At 36.8% G+C, this 24,454-nt stretch overlaps 1 protein-coding gene across 3 annotated transcripts in view; it reads left to right on the top strand.

Annotated features, from left to right (window-relative positions):
• Positions 1–24,350, top strand: part of LOC126858068 (protein cortex-like) — a 39,051-nt gene extending 14,701 nt beyond the window's left edge. The window contains exons 3-10 of one of the 3 annotated variants that reach the window (XM_050608086.1): positions 18,935–19,201; positions 19,269–19,341; positions 19,745–19,906; positions 19,982–20,131; positions 20,468–20,630; positions 21,218–21,425; positions 22,173–22,494; positions 22,879–24,350. In XM_050608086.1, coding sequence (XP_050464043.1) covers positions 18,935–19,201; positions 19,269–19,341; positions 19,745–19,906; positions 19,982–20,131; positions 20,468–20,630; positions 21,218–21,425; positions 22,173–22,494; positions 22,879–23,012 — 1,479 coding nt within the window. In that variant the 3' untranslated portion in view covers positions 23,013–24,350. Of the gene's footprint in view, positions 1–4,280; positions 4,421–18,934; positions 19,202–19,268; positions 19,342–19,744; positions 20,132–20,467; positions 20,631–21,217; positions 21,426–22,172; positions 22,495–22,878 lie in introns of those variants that run through there. The other 2 variants (XM_050608087.1, XM_050608085.1) reach the window with 2 other exon arrangements.
• The last annotated feature ends 104 nt before the right edge of the window (positions 24,351–24,454 follow it).

Genomic DNA, 24,454 nt, shown 5'->3' with positions numbered 1-24,454 from the left:
GTTGCAATTTCATGTACAAAGCGTTGCGTCCTTTCGCGAATAATGTTAGCGAGCGCACTACTTGGAAACTTATCTGATCATCATCCTATATAAAGTGCCGCGTTGGCGCGAAGTAATGCGAGGCTATTTACTCGTCATGCAGATGACCGGTAGCCGCCTCTCGTCTTCCCTTTTTTCAAGCCGAGTTTCATTACGGCGATAAATTACGGGGAGACGGGAAGCAAGGAATTCTTCCGAATGGAGGAGACGAAGCAGGCCGTTGTCTGTCATGCACGTGTTAGTTTACAAGCGTATTAAAATCACGGTCTTCTCGGATTTTTAGCCGTTGTCGACGGTTGTCACGCGAGAAACTGATCCTATAAAGGTACAAAAACGCACTTCGACACTCCTGAATAGCGCGCGAATTCCAGCGTCGTATAAAAGAAAATTTATCGTTCCGCAATTAAACAATTGCTTTTAGCGTAATATTGGAGTGGAGTCTTTTTATGCAATGTACTTTTAGAAAGAAAGCTAAAATTAAAATTTTCCTTTCGTACATTTACTTTATGCGTTTGAAGGCGGAACGATATCGCGTTTCTTAGATCTCTCGTCATTCGAGCGGAACGAGACTGCGTGCGTATTCGGGTGCGAGAGAGCAATTAGCAATTAAGAATTGCGGTGACACGATCTATTCGTTACAGCAAACACCTAATGAGTCCAATGACAACGGTTGTTATCGCAATCGGTTGCGATTCAATGAAACTTCTTGTGCGGGATATCGATTGGCCTTCTCTTCCTCCTTCATTAAACAATTTTCTCAGAGAGAAAAAATTGCGTGTAATAATAAACTTTGCAAGATTTTACATCGTGAATCATTCGCGTAAAATGAAAATCCGAAAAGCAAAATTAGTCAGAAATTATCGGTTTTACACTTTATTAGAAATCAAAAAATGATATTATTAGATTTGTGTATACGCGTGTCATTAAAAAGGATCTGAAACAGCTGATGGTTATTTATGAGCGATTGCCCTAATAATTTACGCGCTCCGGCTTTAATTGGCCTTTCTCTCGATCCTTGGCGATTTTATTAGCGAATCTTTCTTCTTTCTCATATCGCTTGATGACGAAAAATCATTGAAGCAAAGTGGCTCGAGATAATTTAATGATGCTTGCTCGGAGGAGTACATGTAAATATGCTCGTGGTAAATCGTCCGTTAAATGTGTCACATCGTGCATAAATAATCTACATTGTCATTTATATCGCGCGGAACGCCGGATAGCTAAAAAATATCTGAAAAAAAAAAAGTATGTAAAATTACATGAACAATAAGTGGAAAATTGATAATGACATTACATCTATCCCGCTCGCGTGTTCCATAATATTTTTTTTTACAGCACTTTATATAAAGTGCCGAGACCGAACCGAAGCGACTGAACTTATGGATCACCGTGCGCGCGTTTCACCGCACCGAGTTTCTTCGCGATTAACCTCGGCCTTTTAACCGAGACCCGGCTTACGCCTAGCAACTTCCTACACATGGCGCGGAGGGCAGTCAGGAACCCCGTGACGCGGCACGACGGATATTTTCTTAACCGTCGACGATATTAACTCGGATCAAATTATATCTCATGGGAGATTCGCAACGCGAATAAAATATAACGTAGATAGAGGCATGCGAGCATTTTTGCCTCTTCTTCTCCGAGATGCCAAGGGCGGGGAAAAGAATCGCGAAACCCGCTCGCAGTATTGATCCGAAATACGCTCCCTGAATCTTTTATGGGAAGAAGCTTTCGCCATGTGTACCGAGGATTTCGAAATTGAATTTCATGAATAAATATGATAATGAATCGAAATAAAATCTCGTAACGCTTTTTCGGGACAGCGAGAGAGAGAGAATATCTCCGTCCGCCGATAAGGCCCTCGCGCCCTTGGTGATAACAATGTTACGGTTATTAATCGAGGCAATTATAGCAGCACCGCGCTGTGCTTAAATGTCAAAATGACACGCTCCGCACGCCATGATATCGCGGAATGCGAACGGCCTTAGCATTAGCCTCATCGACGTCATTCCGAGTGCTACATTCCCCGGATTGCCTCCATCGCGAATTAAAATTAAATTAAATTCGATAAAACTTTGTTAAACAAAAATTATTGTGTCTACTTTTTGAACTTTCTAATAAAAATATAATATATTAATATAAATATAATATTATATATTTATATAAATATAAATATAATATTATATATTTATATAAATATAAATGTAATATTATATATTTATATAAATATAAATATAATATTAATTTACGAGAAATTGTTCGTTAATTCACGTCAATTATTTTTATATTTCAAGGCAAAACTCTGCTCTTTTCGAAGAGCAGTTTTTTTCAAAGTATTTGTATCTCTCTACGATTTTATAATATTTGCGTATTATCGATTATGTCTCATAATTTAATAATAATTTATATTACACTTCTTTGGAATGCACTACTGATGTAAAGGAAGAAGTATATACTACGTACACGACATTCGCGACGCTCTTCGATGAGTCTCTTATGAAGCTGTAACGCATAAAACGAGAGGCCTTCTGACTTTTATGAGTGGCTCGTTGTTTGCCTGAGAAATTATCAGGCAAATGCGCCTTTGATCGCTTATCCTATACGATCGTCTCGATAATTCAATTACGACCGTTCATCAGAGAGGAACGTCGATTGACCGTTGGACGTACGCTACGATTAAAGCAAGTCGAAACGGTCAGGAAAAATCGAGAAAATAGCTCCGTTTAATTTGAAAATTCTGTTAAGATGTATTTGAGTACAGATCAAGTTGTTGATTGATTCGTATATAAAACGAGAGAAATGATGTGAATTGATCATCTATCATTACATGATTAGAGATCTATTTAAGAAATCACTGAAAAGAAAGAGTGTGTTTCTCATATAATTGTGTTTTAAGGATATTTATGTTTAATAGAAATTGACATTGACATTAATTATATATATATTTATAATATTAATTTTATAAAATTTAGGAATTTAATAAAATATAAAGAACGTAGATCCTTTCTTCGCATTATCTATTAATAGTGCCTAGAAACTATCATGATTAATAGAAATTCAAATAATTAAGCAAATCATATGCAGCTTGATTCTCTAGTCGATGTTATATTTACAAGACAATTTTCTCTCTCTCTCTCTCTCTCTCTGTCATATTAAAAATTTATTAATTCTTCTCTCTTTTTTAATTATTACATTTTTTATCATAAAACTTTTAATTATTATTTTTTTTTAAATTTATATATTATGTTTTATATATAAATGTTTTTAAAATATAAAATTTCAATCCTTTCATCATTTGTATTTAAAATTTGCACAATGCTTTTTCTTTTTGAATTATTTTATAATATTGTTGTCGTTAAAAATATTTAATTATTAATTTTATTATTAAAATTTTTATGTTATATTTATACAATATTATAATTTTATAAATGTATTGTGTTCCTAGCCGCTAAGGGATTGTTGGGATTTATATACTCAAAGGATTAGGATTCATACTTTAAATAAAACAAACTTTCCCGAACTTTTTGTTCGAAAAAGAATATATTTGCTGTAACTTTGTCATGGTTCGGGGTTACAGTAATCGGATACGTACGATAAGTTGATGATAAGAGTGATAAGAGTGAATCTCACACTCCATTTAAATAATAATTAACGTACTGCTAATATTTTTTTGTATTGTAATTTAATTTCTCAATCTGATCGTCCTTGTGTGCCCTGTACTTTTTATTTTAACATTAAATGTTCTACTTTGACTTGCGATTTTCTTAGTCTTTTCTTTCCTAATCTTTTCTGCTCTACTTTCTATTGTTTATTATTAAAACATCGGTTGGGTTATGATATATAAAAATATATTTTAAATTATATTGTTAATAATCTTTTAATAGTATCACTTGTGGAATTTCTCATTGCATTACGAATTATTGGGCCGAAAAGTCAGACTTTGCTTCGTTCGCGATACATCGTTAATATATAATAACGCGATGCGGTTGGAGGGGCGGAAGATATCGCGTGACTGCTGGAGAGAGAGTCAGTTGCATCGCTTGCATTTTTATAAATCGCGCTACTGCAACTAACTTTGTGAGCGAGTAACTTGCCGGCCGTAATTCTGCGTGTTGTCGGGCCTGCGTTATTAGCGTCCATCGACTGGTTTTCTTCGCGGTCGGCACGCGGACCGGTTCGTTATTTAAAAAAGCGGATAACTCGTTATCAGTCGAGAGTTTCGTGATCGGCGTGCGACTTTTTCAACGCGATATTTCTCCGTATATAACGCAGCTTCCCGCGATATCGGACCGCGGTGCGGTGGTCGAAGCGGAAAACATTCGCGAATGCATTCATCTGCTGTTCAACGTGCATCAAGGAAAATTGATCATGCTATTTCAGCGTAAGTGTTTTTATGCTACTCAATCCTTGCGTTATGTATTTATTAATTTAGAGAAGGGCGAGATATGCCAGAAGTAGATGAACGCTTCCAGATAAATCTGCATCAACTATATATTAGGTAATAATTATATGATGATTAAGAAATTGAAAAATCCATCTTTGGAACTCGATCATCCCGTAATGTAAGATAACGTGTAAATTGGCGATAACGATGCGCGATCGATAGACAAGCCTTTTCGATCTCGCGCGACACCGCTGGACCACTCGCGCATCTCGCGGATCCATTTTTATAACGGATTCGACCCGACCAGTCGGTACTCGGCCAAGGCTGGTCCGATGCTGGGCCGGCGCTCAGCTGTTCGATGCGCCTGTAGGGCAAACACGAAACCGGTGGATGCGGAAAAAAAGGCGTAAGAGAGAAAAAGGTCGAGGCTTGCACCTGTCGTGACGCGGTCGTACAAGGCCGACCCCCTGAAGAAACACGAGAGGAGAAGCGATAAACAGGATTCGAGTCTCGCCTTAAGCGAGACCGAAAATGCGAACCCATCGATCCCTGCGATCGACTTTCCTTGTCATATTCTTAATTGACGTAAGAGCGCGATCGCGGAAAATCTCCCTTTTTCTCGTCTCGCTCTATCAGTTAACGATCATATAACAAAAATGCTAATCGTTATCGGAGTGAAATATATATAAAGGGATATTAATTTCAAATTCTAATGCCTCTCTTTTAATATATTAATTCTAGAAAAAAATGCTTCAAATAAAAATTCGTAGGATTTTGAAGAAGATTTAAATGATGATGTTTTGTCATTTTATAAAAATAGCAACAATGAACATGTTTCTAAATATCTGTACTTAAATTAAATTAATGAAAATGTCATTGATCAAAGGAATGACACAAGGATTTCACTGACGATCACTGAATATGCCGCGGACACTTTGCTACTTTATCTCATGTTTCGCTAATTATGACAAATTTCACTAAAAAAAAAAACTAATAATAAAGTTACATATTATACTTGCACGATATAACTTTTAAAGTTTTTTTCCATTTGTTTAATTATTATTGGGGGAGAGACGCTCCTACATATATAAATGAAACAACATGCATAAATTAATATTAAAAAATTCAAAATTATATATATTACACTTTGTTACTCTCAAGGGATGTATACAAAAAAATAAACAAAAGATTCTTGATTAAGAAAATTCAGATATTTTAATATTACTATATTGCTCTATATTGTTTCATATATAAATCTAAAATATATATATATATATATATATGACGCATTTTCAAGTATCATCAATTGATTTTTTTCAATGAAATTTCGCTATATTACTAACCGAGATTATCAGTGATTTCACTGATAATGCACTGATTCCATTTAAGAGAATTTTAATTTCTCAAATTCTTTCCTCAAATCGATAAATCGATGATTGCGCGATCTTCTCCATTCCGTAAAGAATCTGTAAAAGTATCATCGTTACGAGATACGCAAATACAAATACCTAGCATGGCGACGAGTACGCGGCAGTTTATTAGCAACCGATCGCGCGTGATAAAAGCGTAATCGTTGTAATTTATATTAGCAGCGGTAAAAGAAGCCGCGAGTGAAATGAAAATTAAAATATATCGCCATGTTTTTCGTCGATCGGCCGGCACTGCAAAATTTATTGCGACTTTTTGCGACGCGCCGCGCCAATATTCCGCGGCGGACCGGTCCAATAACAATATTAACTCGCAGATCTTAGCGGAGCACGCGTCGCTGACACGCGGCGTTAAGCGCGCTAATGTCACACGTTCACCAAGAGCCCGACGATCTTGGTATGCGCGTAATGCCGCGTAAAATTTTGTCTCGATGCACTCTCGTGCATCTATCCGAAGCACGATTTCGCCCGACGAGAATTTCCAAAGGTTGACATATATATTATTTAATGTACGTATATATTATTTAATGTACGTCGCATCAATGAAATCGCATAAATATGTACATGTATGTATAGGGCGAGATATTCTCCGAAAGATATTTTGTATACGGAAGGAGGGCGAGGGCGAGGGGCGGAGGGGGGAGGGGATCTATAAAGATAGGATACACACGCTACTGTACTTTCTTGTTCAAAATATAAGTATCTTTTTTGTTCGACAGAATTTTCAGAATAACATGCTTTTCGAAATATCGCATTTTTTATACACGCCAAATATTTCGGCGTGTATTCATAGCTTTAGAGAGGTACAGCGAATATTGACATACTACGATATTGTGGACAAAAATGAAATATCTCGGAAAAGGATGCATTGCCAGAAATTTTGCGAATGGAAAGAGGCGCTTATTTTTTTTTTTTAACAAGAAATACGGTAATATCGATCTGCATCCTGTCTATATGGGACACCTGGTATATACGGGGCGATATATTCTCTGAGAATCGTCTTGTGTACCGTGACATGGTATTTGCGGCGATGTCCTACGCGAACGATCGCGCAGCCCGCTTCTTGGGTGGCTCCTCGGGCTCCCCAGGGGGTACCTCCTTCCCATAACCGTTTCCTCTCTCTCTCTCTCTATCTTTCTCTCGTTCTCTCCCTCCTTTTTCTCGAGAAAACACTGCGACATGACATATTCTAATGATAATACCACGCCTGTACGTGTTTCTCATCCTTCGTGGCCGCCGTCAAGATTCAGGCCGCTCCATCAAGGTACGAAATTATTTTTAGATCCGCGATGAAACCGCCTTTTGTGCCCCGCGACGCTGCGTTCCAACTGCCAGCGTCTCATCACGCCTGGTTAAGAAGCCTGTATATAATTAACTTTCCTCTCTCGATTACGTCGCAGATTACGGGCAACCGTTTTATTTCACTAATCCTTGCCGCACACATCATATTCCAGCCAGGCCTCGGAGAGGGCATTCGATTTAATCTATCGATGCTGGAAAAAGAAAAGAAAAAGAAAAAAAAAAAAACCCTGATAAATCCAATCAGATCGGCTGTCGACGTGCGCGCGGGGGGCTTTTTTTCCTCCCGCGCGTCTTCCAGTTCCAGTCGGTGTAAACTAGTTTTGTGAGACGGGTAAAGGGAGAGGGGAGGAGGAGGAGGAGGAGGAGGAGGAGGAGGAGAGTGTGCATCCTCCAGTGATCACATAATCGTACGTTCACCTCCCGAGGGCTTTCCACCGTCTCTCCTCCCGCTTCTTCCTCACCGCACGCTTCTTCTGCCTCTTCTTCGTCTCAGTCTTCTTCTTCTCTTTAGCCTCTTCCTCGTCTTCTTCCTCCTTTTCCCTTTTTCTCTCCCTTTTCACCGACCTTCGTCGAGTTTCTATCTCGCCATGCCAATCTACTATCGAGCATTCTTCTAAGGTCGATCGAATCGTCTCTCGCGCGCTACCTTACACGATATGCTGCCTCATTCAGAGAGACTCGCGTTCGCACAATGTTGCGGTCATCCGATTATCTGTACAGCGAGCATATATAGCCATCTCTCTATCTATTTATCTATCTCAGCGTATAGAGGAACATATATTATATATAATGCAATACATATATTATACAATAATTAATATATATATATATATATATATATATATATATATATATATAATTATTAATATAATTGTTAACATATATTAATAAATATATATATTAATAATTTGTTGTTTGATTGTTCTATCACGACGTTTCGACCATATGATTTTGGTCCTTATCAAGTGAACTGCGTTATAGTTAAAAAGTAGAAAGAGAAAAATGAAATGTCAAAATCGAAATATCAAACTGACATTGTGTCAAACACTATGTTTGGGATACTGAGAACGACTTGATAAGGACCATATGGTCGAAACGTCAAATTGCCAGTTTGGTCGTATAAACACTCGTCTATTAACTTATCTACTGGCGACATTTCAAAATTAAACATAAGGATATATATATATATATATATATATATATATATATATATATATATATATATATAAATATATATAAAATATAAAATAAAATATATATATATATATATATATATATATATATATATATATATAAAATTCATTCTCAATATATATATATATATTGAGAATGAATTTTTGAAACAAGATCTGCTCCTTGGAATTTCTATGCCGGGGCTCGAATTTATCTGGAATAATTGCAATCTTATCGCTTATTCCGGGCGTGCCGGGACACAGTTTCCTCGTGCGCACCTAAACCAGTGTATAACGGATCGTAATTGCATAAGACCGCGTTTATCGAATGGAATTTCGAGAAACGGTCACGAGTATTATCCTCCCACCGCACCCAACGAACGACGTTCGACACGTTCGAATTGGCAACGGATACAGGCTGCGGAGGAGAGAGTCGCAAATATCGCACTGGCGATTCGAAGAATGCGGTCGGATGTGAGACCGTCTTCTCCGATGGATTCCGACGGCAGGATCCTGCCTATCGTCCTATAAACGCACGCTTCGACGTGTGTCAGTCATATGGGACACATGGGACGAGTGTTGAGGCGCGTGTTTCATCGCGCCTCACGGCGCACGCCATTCGAAAACGTTCGATTATCCCCGTGAACGCCTGGCTATGTTATTCCGCGATCGCGATTCCGTGAATGGAAACGCAGCACGCTCTGCTATATCGTTCACGTGAGGCCGATACACAACAGCAGGCCCCGACAGGTGCTTATTGATGGAGATAGTGGCGTTTCGTTTAACGCGAACGCGGCGCGGGAATTTGCTTGATATCGCGCCGCCGCGATTGAGCAAGAGCAATTATCGATGGGTGTCGCTTAATGCGATTAATCGAATTGATTTGGGGAGGTGAGGGGGGGGGTGTGATGGAAGGGGGAGGGCAGGAATCGTGACGGCGGCAGCTGCCGCGATGGCATCTCGCTGATCTCGCCGCGAAGCCTCCGACACGTTTTCCACTCCGCCTTGGATTCTTCTTTCTCCACGACGCGATAATCCTTCGATGTAATTATTGACGTAAATGTATGCTGTCCTTTTGTATACTTGGAAGTGGAATATAAGATCGCGCTCTTAATTCAATATGTTGAATTAGTAAAAAAGATTGTAATAATGTGAGTTTTATTTGCACGATAACGGGACAAAGGCTCGAACGAATGGAACCGTAAAAGCTTACTCGATATTGCGTGCATATCGAACCACTGGAATGCACGGCGCGTATATACCTGCGCCTTTAACGCACGATTTCACGCGTAAGGGCGCAATGAACTTGTATCAATCCGCTCACGCGAGCTCGGCGCGAGTCTAGTCATTATTTCAGGACGACGCGATAGAAATGATGCGAGATACGCGACAGAACACATAAAACATCCTTTCATTATAAAAATCCTAGCACGAATATATAATGAGTTGTGAGTTGTTTCACGAATCGATAAATTCATTTCAATCAAGTGGCTATGGGAAAAAAGTATGTTAATAAATTAAATAAAATTATAATTAATAATATTAATAATTAATAATACGAATAATTATGTTAATAAATTAAATTAATTTATTAATAAATTAAATTAAATTAATTAATAATTTAAATTAAATTTATTAATAATTTAAATTAAATTTATTAATAAATTAAATTAAATATGACACATTTGTGGAAAATAAAAAGATAATCTGGATATTTTATAATAAGAAAGAAATAACATATATAACATCTGCAATCTATTATGTGTCTACCGTACTTCCCGAAGAATAATTCATAAACGTCACGTGTAGGTATACATATCTCCAGTTAAGAGTTAATTAATTTATGAATGCATGAGGAATTACACGAGCATAGGTTGCGCAATAATAAATCGGTAGACTTTACGATCAGAAAGAGATATATGTATAATATATCTTGTGACAAAGACACGATTGGAACGCTATCGCCGCATGCGCGCATAACTGTGCACTTGGTACAACAGATCGATCATCGTGACGTATCGTTGGGGCAGGCATCGTCGTTCGCGTTGTTTGTGAGCCCTTCGAGTCATCGGGAATTTTCGGGGACCTCCTACAACGAAGAAATGCATCTCACCGACTACGGTATCGTGAAATTTTTCGAGAGGATCAATCTCAAACCTGCTCCACACACGCTGTACATAACTCGTGACAAAATTCGGGACAAGATATTGCATTGCTTGATACATAAAATATTAGGAAGGTATAAGTTCCAAGCGTGTGTAAATATATAGTCTGTAATTCTACATGCCGGGTCGAAAAATTTGGATGGTTTTTGTCCTCAAGTGTGTTTTAGACTGATTTTCTGTTCATTTTTTGAAGGATTTTAGACTCAACTTGACTTCATGACGTTTTATCAAACGATTTTAGTCTCATTTTCTCTTCAATGTCGATGAGTACAAAATGAGTTTAGAATGAGAACTATGAAAAATTTCATCTTTATAATTTTAAACATTTTTGATGAGGAGAAAATGAGTTCAAAATTGGAACTTTGAAGAATTTTGCCTCTATCGTGATAGAAATTAATGATGAAGAGAAAATGAATTTAAAATCGAGACTTGGAAAAGTCCAATATATTTAAGCAAAAATACTTAATATATTTTTCAAAAATCTATCTTCAAATTAAAAAAAAATTTATAACTCTCCTTGAATTTATAATAGTTTATTTCAACTTATTTTTGAATATAAATAATTCTTTTCTAATAACATTCAGGAAACAGGTATCTAGCTAGAGACTTTTAAGTCGATAAACGTCTCGTTTTGTTCTCAGAGAAACCGTTTTGGTCAAGACAAAATGAGACTTTTTTTATTTTTTTATTTTTCTACATCTCAATAATTCTCATTTTAATCTCCAAATATCGGTTTCAATGAAGATAAAATGAGACTTTTTCTATTTCGTACAAGTCTCATTTTGTCCAAAATCGAGAACAAAATGAGAATTATTCAATATTTTTCAGCATATATTTTTTACTAATATAAAAAGTCTCAATTTCTCCTCACAGAAAGGAATATTTTGAGGACAAAAACCGTCCAAATTTTTCAATCCGGGATATTAATTTCACGGTTATTGTATATAATTGCTATATAGTCTCTTTAAAAAAGAGATGAAAATATAATGACATACATATACATATATATAATGACATATATATATATTTAATCCATAAAAAAATTCGGGCATTTTCTTTGATTCGATATCGGGCGATTGCCGTGTCATATCGTGATAACGAACTCGCGAGAGTGGCGAGAAACTGATTAATCTAAATCTTCGATGGAAGTCGAGTCGCTTAAACGGGTTAGTGCTCTCGCGGAAAGCGGAATATGATAGCGACTTGGGGATACGTTATCAGCGCGTAGAAAGCGCGCGAAGCCGTTACTGCGCCGTTAAGGAGTTAAAGTTATATGCTCTAAATCGCGGTATTCGAGATCAGTTGGGCCCATCGAAGCGGCTCGGCTCCTGGCACGGACCCTCGATCGGGTCTCCCCCTTCCCTCCCTCCCCCCCGATGACGGGGGGGCATCCGCGGGGCCCTCGTCGTGTGCCTTCGCGCCAAGCTACTCCAATCGAGACGCGCCGCTACAATCGGCGAGGAGGAGGAGGAGCGCAAGTAGGTGGAGAAAGAGTTGCGAAACCGTGTGTGTATAAGACCTCGCGTAGGTTGTTGCCTGCGACGCGCGACTCGTTAGGTCTCGTCGGCGGAGAGAAGTGACGAAGTCGCCGCAGAAAGTTATCGCCGCAATTAACTCCATAACCGGGGCGAGTTTGGCGCTGCCATATCACGTTATAGCCGCGATAACGAGCCCGCGGCGAGTGGCGAGAAAATTCCTCGCGAGAATATGATTAATCTAAATCCGATCGAAGTAGCTGGAAAATATTCTTATCACATATGAGCAGATGGAATGCCTCTCCTTGCCGCGCATTATATAGGCGCGAGATTTTTCTTTCACTTTGCTTTTCGCCCACTCGTCGATGTCAACGTCAATCAACGCGAGTCCGTTTCAGAGACAGATCCGGTTGATAGATAAGTCCGTTTTATAGATAAGTTCACAATTCGCGGGGTAAGATTTTGTAATATTTTTTTTTTATATATATATATATATATATATATATATATATATATATATATAATCATTTATTATATAATTATTAGTTTGTTATTATATAATTTTATATAATATTTTGATTTATAATTTTTTGTGTCATGTAATACAGAGAAAGAGAAAGAGAGGGAGATAGGGATAGAAAGAGAGAATATATTTGAAGAAGAGCAAAATACAATATATGTACGTATATAAAATACACGCAGCACATAAAATTACAAATGAGATTCTGTTTTAGCCTTGTCATCGCGAATTATAAATTGCCTCTAAAACCTTTCAGATACCTCGCCATATGATAATTAAACGAAGCATTTCAATTTTCAATCCACATATCCGCGGCGGAAATTTCGAAAATGCATTAGCATCCAAAGAACGAAATCCGATCTCCGGCAATAATGTTGTATACTACAAAATTGTCATGCAGAATCAAAAGCGCGTTTGTCGAGATTCGTATTCTAGAAGAGAGATTAAAATTTATCGACGCCCTTGTAATGACCCTACTTCACGTATCATGAGCTTGCGCGATGACTCAGAGGTATCTGAAATCGATCCTGCGTATGTATTCGACCGGAGTTTTTTGCTAGAAAAAAAATTATTCCACCCCTAAATTTGTCGAGCAATTTAAATTCTGTATTTTTGTTGTCATTATCTTCATATTTATTTTCAGCTTCTTGTTTTAACGCAATTAAAGTTTATTGAGTTTATGTCAAATTGTTGCAAATAAACATTACAAAATCTTTATTTTCGTAAATTACAGCCGACGAGAAAAATGTCTCTATTCTTTCTATTGTTGTAGAGTAATTAATAACGTATATAATGATAACTAAACGAGTTTTTATCAAAAGATAGTAAAATAAAATCGTGCTGATAAATCATTATCGTGATTGATCAGCAACAATGTTTCAAGAATGTTTTATTTTATCTGGAAATTATCCAGAGAAATATGACTTTAAGTGGAAAAATAAACGGCTTTATTAAATGGATCCTTAAATTAAATTAAAACGTCATTTTAAAAGGCATTTAATTTAAAAATATCGAGTATTTAAAAGACCTCTTTCTCTTCTGTTGTCTATTATTATCATCTTTGCGACTTATGCGGAAAAAATTCATATTGTAATATGAAGGATGTTTTTCCATCGTTCCGATAATCATCCTCTGATCTGATGATTTCTCCAAGATTCTCAATAATTGATCGAGAGATCGAATAGGCTTTGATGCAAATCGCAATGCATTGACTTACCAGCGATGTTCCTGTGCACGCGTCGAAGTCTCTAGGAAGGTTTCCTCCTCGGCAAAGGCGAGACCCGTTCGCGCGTACTTCCGGAGGCACGACGTCGTACGTTTTATCATTCTTTCACTTGCCTTGCTCGTAAGATCGGATTCTCTGCGGTTCGCAACAATGCGCGTTCATCTGATCTATCGCTCCTGAATTCTCTCTCAGCAGGCTCTTTAAATCCCCTTTAGTACGCCTGAATTCATGATGGAACTTCTCCTCGCGTCGAGATGACTCTTCCGCTTGACTGCGTGGATGATGAATCGGATGATGCTTTCGGTCTCTTTTTGGGATTATACGAGAAAAACATGGAACTTGGAGGATCCAAAAATTTTGATACCTTCGCATCACACGATCTTAGGCTTGCTCGCAGCCTAAGAAGAAAAGTCTGTTTATCGATCGGAGCATACGAGATGCTTGCAAAGCGGCCTTTCTCTCACGTTCTAAACTCGCAGGAAGTTGGCAAATTCTTCTTTTTTTTTTTTATCGACCTCTCCTCTCTTCTCTCTACTATAGGTAATCGCTTCTTGCACGCCCCGTTACTTTTTTTTTCATTGTAAAGGCATACGATTTGCACGATCAAAATTCTTAGAAAATAGTTCTTATCTGGCGGGTTTCGATGAAACGTAACTCTTTTCGTTGCGGCGATTAAAATCCACGGGTCATCACGAGAATTTCAATTCCTCCAGAGGCGATGATTTTTGCATCCATAGAATCTTATTTCATCGCATATTCAGTTCGCGATCAATTTTGCGCGATATCTATAAAAAGACAGAGAAACGAGAGAGGAGAAAGAGAAAGAGGGGGGAGAGAGAGAGAGAGGAGAGAGGGATGGCAAATGTTAAAAGACCTAACTGTATTCTCCGCAAGAATTAGAAAAATGATTGCACAGAGATCATTGATCCTTGATCCTTATAACGACGCCGAGGCCCTCCGGGATCCTCGTTTGCCGGAATGATTTTTTGCCTTTCCGCTCGATTGATTCCGACCGGCGCGGCGATCACAGCCGACTCCCACTTCCTCGATCACTTCTTCGTCGAGAGTAAAATCCCCCGCGGCGTAATCCAACTCTCGGCACGCACGTCGGTATCCGCACGCACGTACGTGGTGGATCGCGAAAGCGACGGTGACGATCCATCGGAGGATCGTGTCTTCCGTGCGATCTTCGACGAATTATGATCCGTAACGATCGCGAATATGTACGAACCACGCCTCATCGCGGTTACCATGGGCGCCGACCCGTATTCTTCACCAAGAGACGTCTTGCCAAGAGCGTACGTCATATCGATTTTCAACGTATTATTCGAGACATGAATGTTCGTCCGTGCAATAATAAATTCGCGTTTTTTTTGATTTTCGTTTTTTTTTTATCGTGCGCCTCTGTTTTAAACGCATGAGCGAGACATTCTTTCACGCCAAGCGTATTCCGTTTGCGACGTCTGGCTAATTTTGTATCTTTTCGAGAAAAGGAGGGAATGTCTCTCTTCATTACTTATTTATCAAATCGTCGTCTTCAATCGTCGATAACTTGATTGTCTCAAGGATGTGTGACATAAGTAATAAGATGCAGACAACAGAGTTCCACTGATTAATCGACACTTTTCCACGATAAACATCCGCATGTCATTGTCAATGTTACAATATTCAGTAGATTATTCAAAGTAATCGTTGCTCGAGAATCAAAACGCAAGCATGAGGATTCGAAGATGCAAGGATTTAATAGCTATATATATGTATAATCGATAATTATCATATCGATCCTGCTACCTCACGATCCGTAAGTGCGGAGAGAGGAAATCTTTTCGAACCACTACGAGGGGCAGTTCGAGTATATCCTCGATGATTATTCACGGTGATCATCCTCGACAACTATCTCGACTATTCTCTCCGCTAATACACTGCGACGATAACACGCGGCATACTCGATTCGCGAGCGCGTATTATCATTGCCCCCCCCCCCTCCTGGAAAAAAGAAAACGAAAAAAAAAAAACAAACAAAAAGCGAGGAGCGGAATCGCGGCGAACCCTGTCCTAGGATAAACCCGACACTCCTACTCGTCCAAGCATCAGCGAGCGACTGAGGGCTGCAGACAGCGGGCCCAGAAACGGGGCCCGCCACGCCACGGCGGCCCTCTCGAGCCCCCGCGCCGCGTTTCAGGACCAGTTCGGTCGCTTTGCCGCCGCTGCTGTTGCTGCTGCTGTTGCTGCGAAGGAAGGATACCCACGCTATGCCTCTCCGCGAGGACTCCCCACTCCTGCGACGACCTATGTCCTACGTCGCGCATTCCGCGTCCTGCGCCACGAGAGACGCATCCTTCTCCACCTGATCGGCGGCGCACGCATTTCGCGCTCTCAAGATCAACACGTTCGGGAAAATTGCATGTTTTCGGCGCGCGACGTGCACAGCGCGAGATGTCAATTTGTAAGAATAAGAGCGCATTTCGTCCTGTTGTTTTTGCACATCGTTTTCTATCTCTCTCTGTCTCTTCTCCTGTTTTAAGATTATGAATTGTTTCAATCAAGTACAGACTAGTCCGAAAGAGATTCTCTCGAAGGATATATTATAATTAATAAAATAATTAAATGGATAAAATTGATATGTAGAATATTCTAATAGAGAGTCTCTTTCTACTGGTGGAGGGTCAATAATTAATTTGGAGTGATTTTTTCGTTAGCGATTCTAATAAAAATATAATTTTTTTCTAATAAAATTATAATTTTAATGTAATAAAATTATAATTTTTCTCCTGACAAAAATCGATTGAAATCTTCACTCGACTTGAATCGATTAAACCGCGATGTCGTAACATATCAATATATCTATCCCAGAATCAGATCGACGAAAATTTAATTAATAATTAATTAACGGTGCTCTATATGAAATAAGTTATCGTAAACAAGGGAACTGATAAATAGGCGTAATAATTCGTTTATAGTGAAGCTGTGGATTCGCTAACTCGTTTGTCCCCTTCCTCCGCGACTTTTCGTGCTGCCAATAGCATCATGTACCCCCTTGATGGACCACCTGGCCCAACCTCTTCGCGTCCGACGGGAGCCAATCGCGTGTCTAACGCACGATCTAATACCTTGGCTCGTAACGGGTGTCGAAAGTGGAAGGGAGATCGTCACGCTTACGAATCGCTTGGGTTTGGGTCCGAGAGCGATTTAGATTCTTGTCTCGTCGCTTGCGTCTTCATTCCACGCTGCCTCGATGTCAAATCACGTATCGGGATTCCGTCTCTTTGCAACCTCTCTATTCTCGAAATATTCGGGAGAAAAAACAATATACCTGAATGCTTCGCATTTGAAATTTTCGCATGTGTAAAGAAAGCAAATAGATAAAAGCGCGTCACAGCCAGAATTGCTCGAATCTATTATTTATATTTGATAAAATATGTAGAGAGAATATATTTGTTTATATTATATTTATATCGACAATTTTTATGTTTTTTCAAGAAATTCAAGAAGCTATGATAAACAAAAAGAAAAATAAACAATTTTAAACTGTAATATGAAATATCATGACGTTAATTATATAAAATAAAATATTAATTACCTATATATATATGTTTGCGTGCACGAGCGGATAAAATATCTGTCCCGTTCCTCTAGACTTAGTCAAATTTCACGCTGTGCGACAGTGCAGGTGTGCGATATCTCATAAGCTCGTTTAATCTTATAAATTAAAATTTTATAAGACACGAGAGAGCGCACACATACACGCGCGCACAGAGGCATTCGCGAGCATTTTTACGAGAGCATTTTTCGAGTGTACGTGAGATTGGTCCAGCTACGGGAATCAGGTTCGGTAACTTGTCCCATCCATCACTAACCCGGACAGCCAGATGTTCGCAGGGGGTACAATGCTCGTATAAGGTATTACCCCTTCGTGCATAATGCCGCTAGCAGAAATTATCCAGCAGCACCCCTCCGCACGGACGTAGAAAATTTTTTGGATTTTATGTCTGGGGTGTGTGTGTGTCGGGAACCTTTCTCCTTCCTCTAACGCGGCGCAGCCGTCTGCGTCGCAGAAGACGCATCGCGAAAACTGCATCTGCGAGCCGGGCATGAGGCAGGAAAATCTTTATCGAATCCGGGATACGATGACGAGAGGATTAATTTCATTCTTAACATTCTCACGCTTGACTAAATTTCTCGCGGTTATCCACTTTGACGATTTCATTTCTTTTATTTAATCTCATTCAAAAAAATACATACAAAATATAGTGTATTACATCTAATATGTTATTAATTAATTAATTAAATTTATTTATTAATTAAATTAAATTATCAGATTATTAATTAAACAAGAAATTTATTTGTATATTTAATATGATAATTTAATGATTATATATATCAGGATGTATGTATGCCTTTATATGTATATGTACTATATATATTTTAAAAAATTGTACATATACATTTGAAATGATTACAATATATATATACTAAAATCTGTTTTATAAAAAAAAAAGAAGCAGATGAAAAGATTTCCTAAACATGTTGTACCACACATATAATAACATCGTTGAGGAAGGCACTATTTAGATAGGACAATTAAAATCGATGTATCTCTCTCTCTCTCTCTCGAATCTCTTCTTGAGAAATATATCGTCCCTTACCTCGAGGATTATCCCCCTTCCCCCCTCCCCCTGTAGAGTTTTGCCGCAGGTGGCAACGGCCCACGAACGGCGGCGGCGGCTGTCTGGCGTTTTCGCATCGCATGTAGTCGCGTTTCGCCGACCGGTTCGAGCTAAGCCGCATCGAGCCCCTCCCCTCCCCTCCCACCCCGTCGCCCCTCCCCGGCCATTCCCGTGCGTCACTCGCCGTGGAAATGAAGCCCCTGATTAACCATAATATCATGTCAAATTTGAAACGATTGACACGATCGAAGCAAGAAGTCACCCTTCTAGCCCCGCGTAGAAACAAGTCCAGGAAATTTGACGCATCTCTTTTCAAGATGATAAGAAAATATACAGATTATTCAGATCACTCTGACTCTTTCACTCTTTACTCTACTTCGAGATCCCTGCAAAACTGTCGCCGCCTTAATATTTGTTCACGAAAGTCTTTTCGACATATCGTAATTACAAAAAATTCTATACTCACGCTGTCTCCCCCTTTTTTTTTCTTTTTTTTTTTTTTCTTCATTTTTCGCGTCTCGAGTTTAAAGAGAAATTGAAAATATGTACCTTGCTCAGAATATTCCACGGAAATGGCTTCTGGCGTCTACTCTTCAAGCGGCCCTCGCGGAGAATCCCGAGGAACATAGCAGGCAAAACTACTCGGAATCGTTGAACGATGCGAGGAGGAGAGTCGGGGCGCGCCCGTCCATGCCGAGACAAACTTATTCGGGGGACAGATTTATACCGTGCCGTCGCGGTTACAGTTTCGAAGCGGCTCACTGTTTGTTGAGGAAAGAGTCCGAGGACACCGAGGGCAGCATTACGATAGACGTTCATAAACAGGTACGGGAAACTGTTTAAAAAAATATATTATCCATAATTATAATAATCACATTTTCATTCTCTCCAGCTCGATTTGCTGCATGTTACGCATCAACGCGAAGCTTGCCAGGCGATTATGACAGAGCAGGCTGTCATACCGGGTAATCTTTTTTTTTTTTTAATTAATAATAAATTAATTAATAATAAATATATTTATATATATATATATATCATACCGGGTCATCTTTTTTTAATTAATAATAAATATATATATATATATATATATATATATATATATATATATGATATATGTAGAGATAGATAGAGATAGATAGATAGATAAAGAAAGAGAGAGAGAGAGAGAGAAGTAAAAAAATGCTGGCAATAATTTATTATTTTGTTTTGTAAATTAAAAAGACCAGTTATATAGTTATAAAAAAAGTTAATAAATAAAATTAAAAGGCCTTGTTTGGAATTTTGTTATGCATGTGGAAAAGAGCAATTTTTCACTTTCCAGTTTAAATATGAATTAAAATGCTTATGTAAATGGATACGCTTGTTTAGGTTTAAATCAAACCAAGATTCTACACTACAGCAATTCAACACAGTCTGAGAATCCGCGGCGTACAGGATCGAAGAAGGTGGGAAACTGGAGATGCACGCCGCGCAAAAGAACTCTGATAGGAAGCATAGATAAAATATTGTGCATCTCAGATTCTACGGAGGGTACGTCGTATCGATTCGAGTCGAGGCCGAAACGTAGTTTACTATTAATGCAACAGTCTCTTTCAATAATCGAAGGTGACAATATCGATCTGGTCGATTGGAGCTGCAACGACATGATCGGCGTCGGCAGTCGAAATTGCGTGAGGGTATGCAGCGATGACGGCACGATGTTGGCAACGTGGCAGGATAAGGATCGTCCTAGAGTCATTAAGTGGAGCAACGACGGTGATAATGAATATAAAAAATATATGGTGAAAAATTCTTCGCCTCAACATTCCTTGTCTTGAATAATTTGATATTGAAAGACGTGAAAAATGTCTCATATATATATATATATATATATATATATATATATATATATTTTTTTTAAGTGCATAATCTTATATAAAAGAATTATATATATAAAGATTATATTTTAAAGATAACGCTTTTGATGTTTTTTTAAAGGGATTTTATATGATTCACTTTTGTCATTTTAGCAAACATTAATAGGAATTCAAAGACATATGAAGTAAGAAATTCTATAATATTAATAGTAACGCAAGTCGTATGTCAGTTTAGGTAGTAAGCTGGCGGTATGTACAAGTTTCAAGATCATATTGTACAATTTAGAGAGAAAAAAATCCATGTGGGACGCCTCTTGTAGATGTTTAATAGCGACGACTCATAATTACTGCGTCATTTGTTGCATCTGCTGGTCTTCTGGCGATCGTCACGTCGTTACGTAAATATCGACTCTATTCTCTTAAGATAAATGAGTAAAGACGTCACTGACAAGTAGTCATCGAAAATCAGTGAACATTTCTCTGATCTTCAATGAAAACATTCACATTTTACTTTCTTGCATTATGCACATGTTTTATTGAATCATACACATATTTGCAAGATGTAAGTAGCTTTTAAAACCTTCTCTATTTATTTTCGAGTGCTATTTTTTAGGGAAAGTCTTCACATACGTACATATATGTATGTGAAATGAAACACATGTAATTAATATTTAAATTCAAAATTATATGTATAAATATTATACTTTTTATTCTCAAGATGTGATAAACTACCCACAAAAACTCAAATATTTCTTTAACAAGAAAAAAAAAAAAAATATATATATATACCACTAAACTTTATAATTAATATTAATATTCGTCGCCAAAACTGATTACCTCAATTAATTAAAATAACGAATTTGATCGGACAATCTGAATACAGATAACCGAGAAAGACTATACGTTAAAATAAAGAACAATTATAATTATGAATAATGAAAAGTGATAAATGAAGAATAATAATATTATCCCTCTTCCCTTGCAGTGGGTGTCTGGGCTCGATATCAGTATACGCATCCGATACGGGCAAGTTGATTAGCACCAACATGAAGCACATGGCTCGCATCTCATCCCTAAATTTTTCCCCAAATTTCAAATATCTCGTAACGACCGCGCAGGACAAAACCGTCGGCGTGTTTATCTGGCCAGATTTAACTCCTTGTTACCACATCAAATTTGCCAAAAACATAAAGGTAGGTCGCGATAAATTATTTTCGAGATATTTCATTTTTAATATTCCAATGCAAACGCAATTTGCTATTTCTCGATTCTTCGTGTAAAAACGTTGATAATTCTGTGATTTAATTAATATTTACATTTTTTATAAACTAAAATACTCGAAGAAATTTTATTTGAGTCGAAGTAACACAAATTTCTTTATAGAACCAAAATGCCTTTTCCGGCTATTATATAAACCAGTCGTTAATCCTTATATATAATGTATAAGAGTTAATTATAACAGAATAACCAAAACTTTAACACATAAAAAAATTAAGAAATATCAAACGCGCTGCATTAACATATTAAAAAGTAAGATATCTCGATAACAACGTATTTTCGGAAATTGCTAAGAAAAAAAAAAATTATTTTTCTTGATAAGGAATACGGTAATATCGATCTATATGTATATATAATATACTTTGCATGATAAAAACTCAATTTTTCATTCGCAACACGATCCGAGTATATTACGATAAATGACATTACAAATATTTTGGCGGAATTTTTATCTCGTGCGAATTATTATTCGATACAATAGACGAAAATTGAGCGATTATAATTTATTAATTAAGGATAATGATTTTTCAAGCAACGATTCGTGAAATACGAAAAGTTCTATGCGACAATCTATCGCTCTCTTGTTTGCAATCATATTAGAGAGATCGACATTATCTATGATTTTGTGAGAGTATAAAATATTCCGCAATCTCTCTTGATAGGCGATCGCCTGGCATCCGCAAGTGTCTAACACGCTTTGCATAGGCGATGGCCACGACGGATCGTTGTCGTTATGGGACATCAACAAGAAGGTAATGACAGCAAATGTGTGCGTGAAATCTCACGGACTTTGCGTGGAAAACTTCGCTTGGAATAAGTTAAGCGGCGAGTTGGTCGTACATTGGACCTACAAGGTGGCGAACAAACGATACACGATAGTCCCGGTGCTCGCCAGTTTCGATCGAATTGTCGATGCACTGCCACTGGCGACTAAAGAAGCGCACATATCCTTTTTGAAATTCAACGCCACGCACGAAGAGCTGAGTATGTAAATTTTTCCTTCTTCTCGTTTTAAGAATAATTTAATTATAAAAGACTCCGCCAGATGATTATAGCACATTTCAATAAATTGCCGATTTTTTTAAGTTTTTAAAGTGCCTAATCTTAACATTTTGAGAGAATAAAAATGGAAATCAATTTTATAAAGAAGAAAATTTTTAATTATATTTTCCATTATTAAAAAGATAACAGTTAATATTTTTTTTTAAAGCTACGTGATCTGATTTAAAAAAATCGAATAATATTTTTAACTCGATACTTTCTTTTAATTAAAAATAAAAACATGAAACAATCTGTCTAATGTGTATCAGTAAAAAAATATTTCTTAAATCGCTCGACGCGTCTATTCAAGTTGGATATTTGTTACAGTAACGTACGGTAATGAGGTCTTTTCGATATGGAAATTTTTTGGCAACGAAAAATTTCAGTACGGACGACAAATACCTCTCTATAACTCAACACGATGTAGGCAAGGAGTTCTCGTCCATAATCCAATTCGATAATTATATGTTTATCTTATATATATAATATAATAGAGACATAAGCTTTAAGATTCGTGAGATATTAGCAGTAAACTGAATTGTTTTACATTTTTTTTTTTTGGAAAAGAGTCACCCGTTTGTCTTATTGTTAGATACATATATGAAAAAAAATTACAGTGTATAGGAAAAGCTGGCGCTTTACTTCACACGTTGATTAAGCTTTTCAAACGTTTAATACTCATATTACCAGTTAATATGATTTATGCAAAAAATATTATCTTTATAATTTGCAGTATCAGTGGCATTACACAAATGAATATTTATCGAATATCTTAAGATCAGTTATGTTCGCATAAAATTACAAACGAGTATCGAAGATCGAGTATGAAAAAAAAAAGAAAAACTCCCCGAGTAAGTAACTGATCATTCCTGTTACAATTAACACGACATACAGCGCGGATGATTTCCCAATTTATTAAAATTAATGGCGTTAAAAGTCACTTAGATTGATTTACTGTTCGATTTAGCAACGCTCATAATTAACTTATCTCGCAGTAGAGCGGTAAAGCTCCTACGCCGAGAATGTTGCTATCGATATGTAAAAAAAAAAGAAAAAGCTGAACTAGAATGTAACCGTCTGGTTTTCTTTGGCCAATCTTTTTTTTACAAAGCGTGCAATAAATTATATTAGAATATGTTACTTGCAATATGTATAATATAATATCAATAATGACAGATGTAAAAATGTGAAAGAAGATATATTGCAAACGGTATATTCCATTATAATTAATATCTCTACATATATGTATATTCGTATAATAATAATAATATTTTTTAATATATGTTTTATATTATAATTTATATTTATTTATTATATTTTAATTTATTTTATCAATTATATATATATATCATATGATTATATTGTAATATACAATTTAAAATATAATATTAATTAACAAATATAAAAATGCAGGAGAAGATAAAATAGAAATATGAGGCTTGATGGTTTTCTTTGGCCAATCTTTCTTTTACAAAGCGTGCAATAAATTATATTAGAATATGTTACTTGCAATATGTATAATATAATATCAATAATGACAGATGTAAAAATGTGAAAGAAGATATATTGCAAACGGTATATTCCATTATAATTAATATCTCTACATATATGTATATTCGTATAATAATAATAATATTTTTAATATATGTTTTATATTATAATTTATATTTATTTATTATATTTTAATTTATTTTATCAATTATATATATATACATCATATGATTATATTGTAATATACAATTTAAAATATAATATTAATTAACAAATATAAAAATGCAGGAGAAAATAAAATAGAAATATGAGGCTTTTCATGTATACATAAATGACATTATAAACATAAAATGATTGGTGATATGATTGCCTTTGCTTTATATTCTAATATATATTAACTAATATTATATTA

Source organism: Cataglyphis hispanica, chromosome 24, assembly GCF_021464435.1.
Source record: "Cataglyphis hispanica isolate Lineage 1 chromosome 24, ULB_Chis1_1.0, whole genome shotgun sequence".
NCBI classification, from domain to species: domain Eukaryota; kingdom Metazoa; phylum Arthropoda; class Insecta; order Hymenoptera; family Formicidae; genus Cataglyphis; species Cataglyphis hispanica.
The sequence above is the reverse complement of the archived record's forward strand: the minus strand, read 5'-3'. Positions and strand labels throughout refer to the sequence as shown.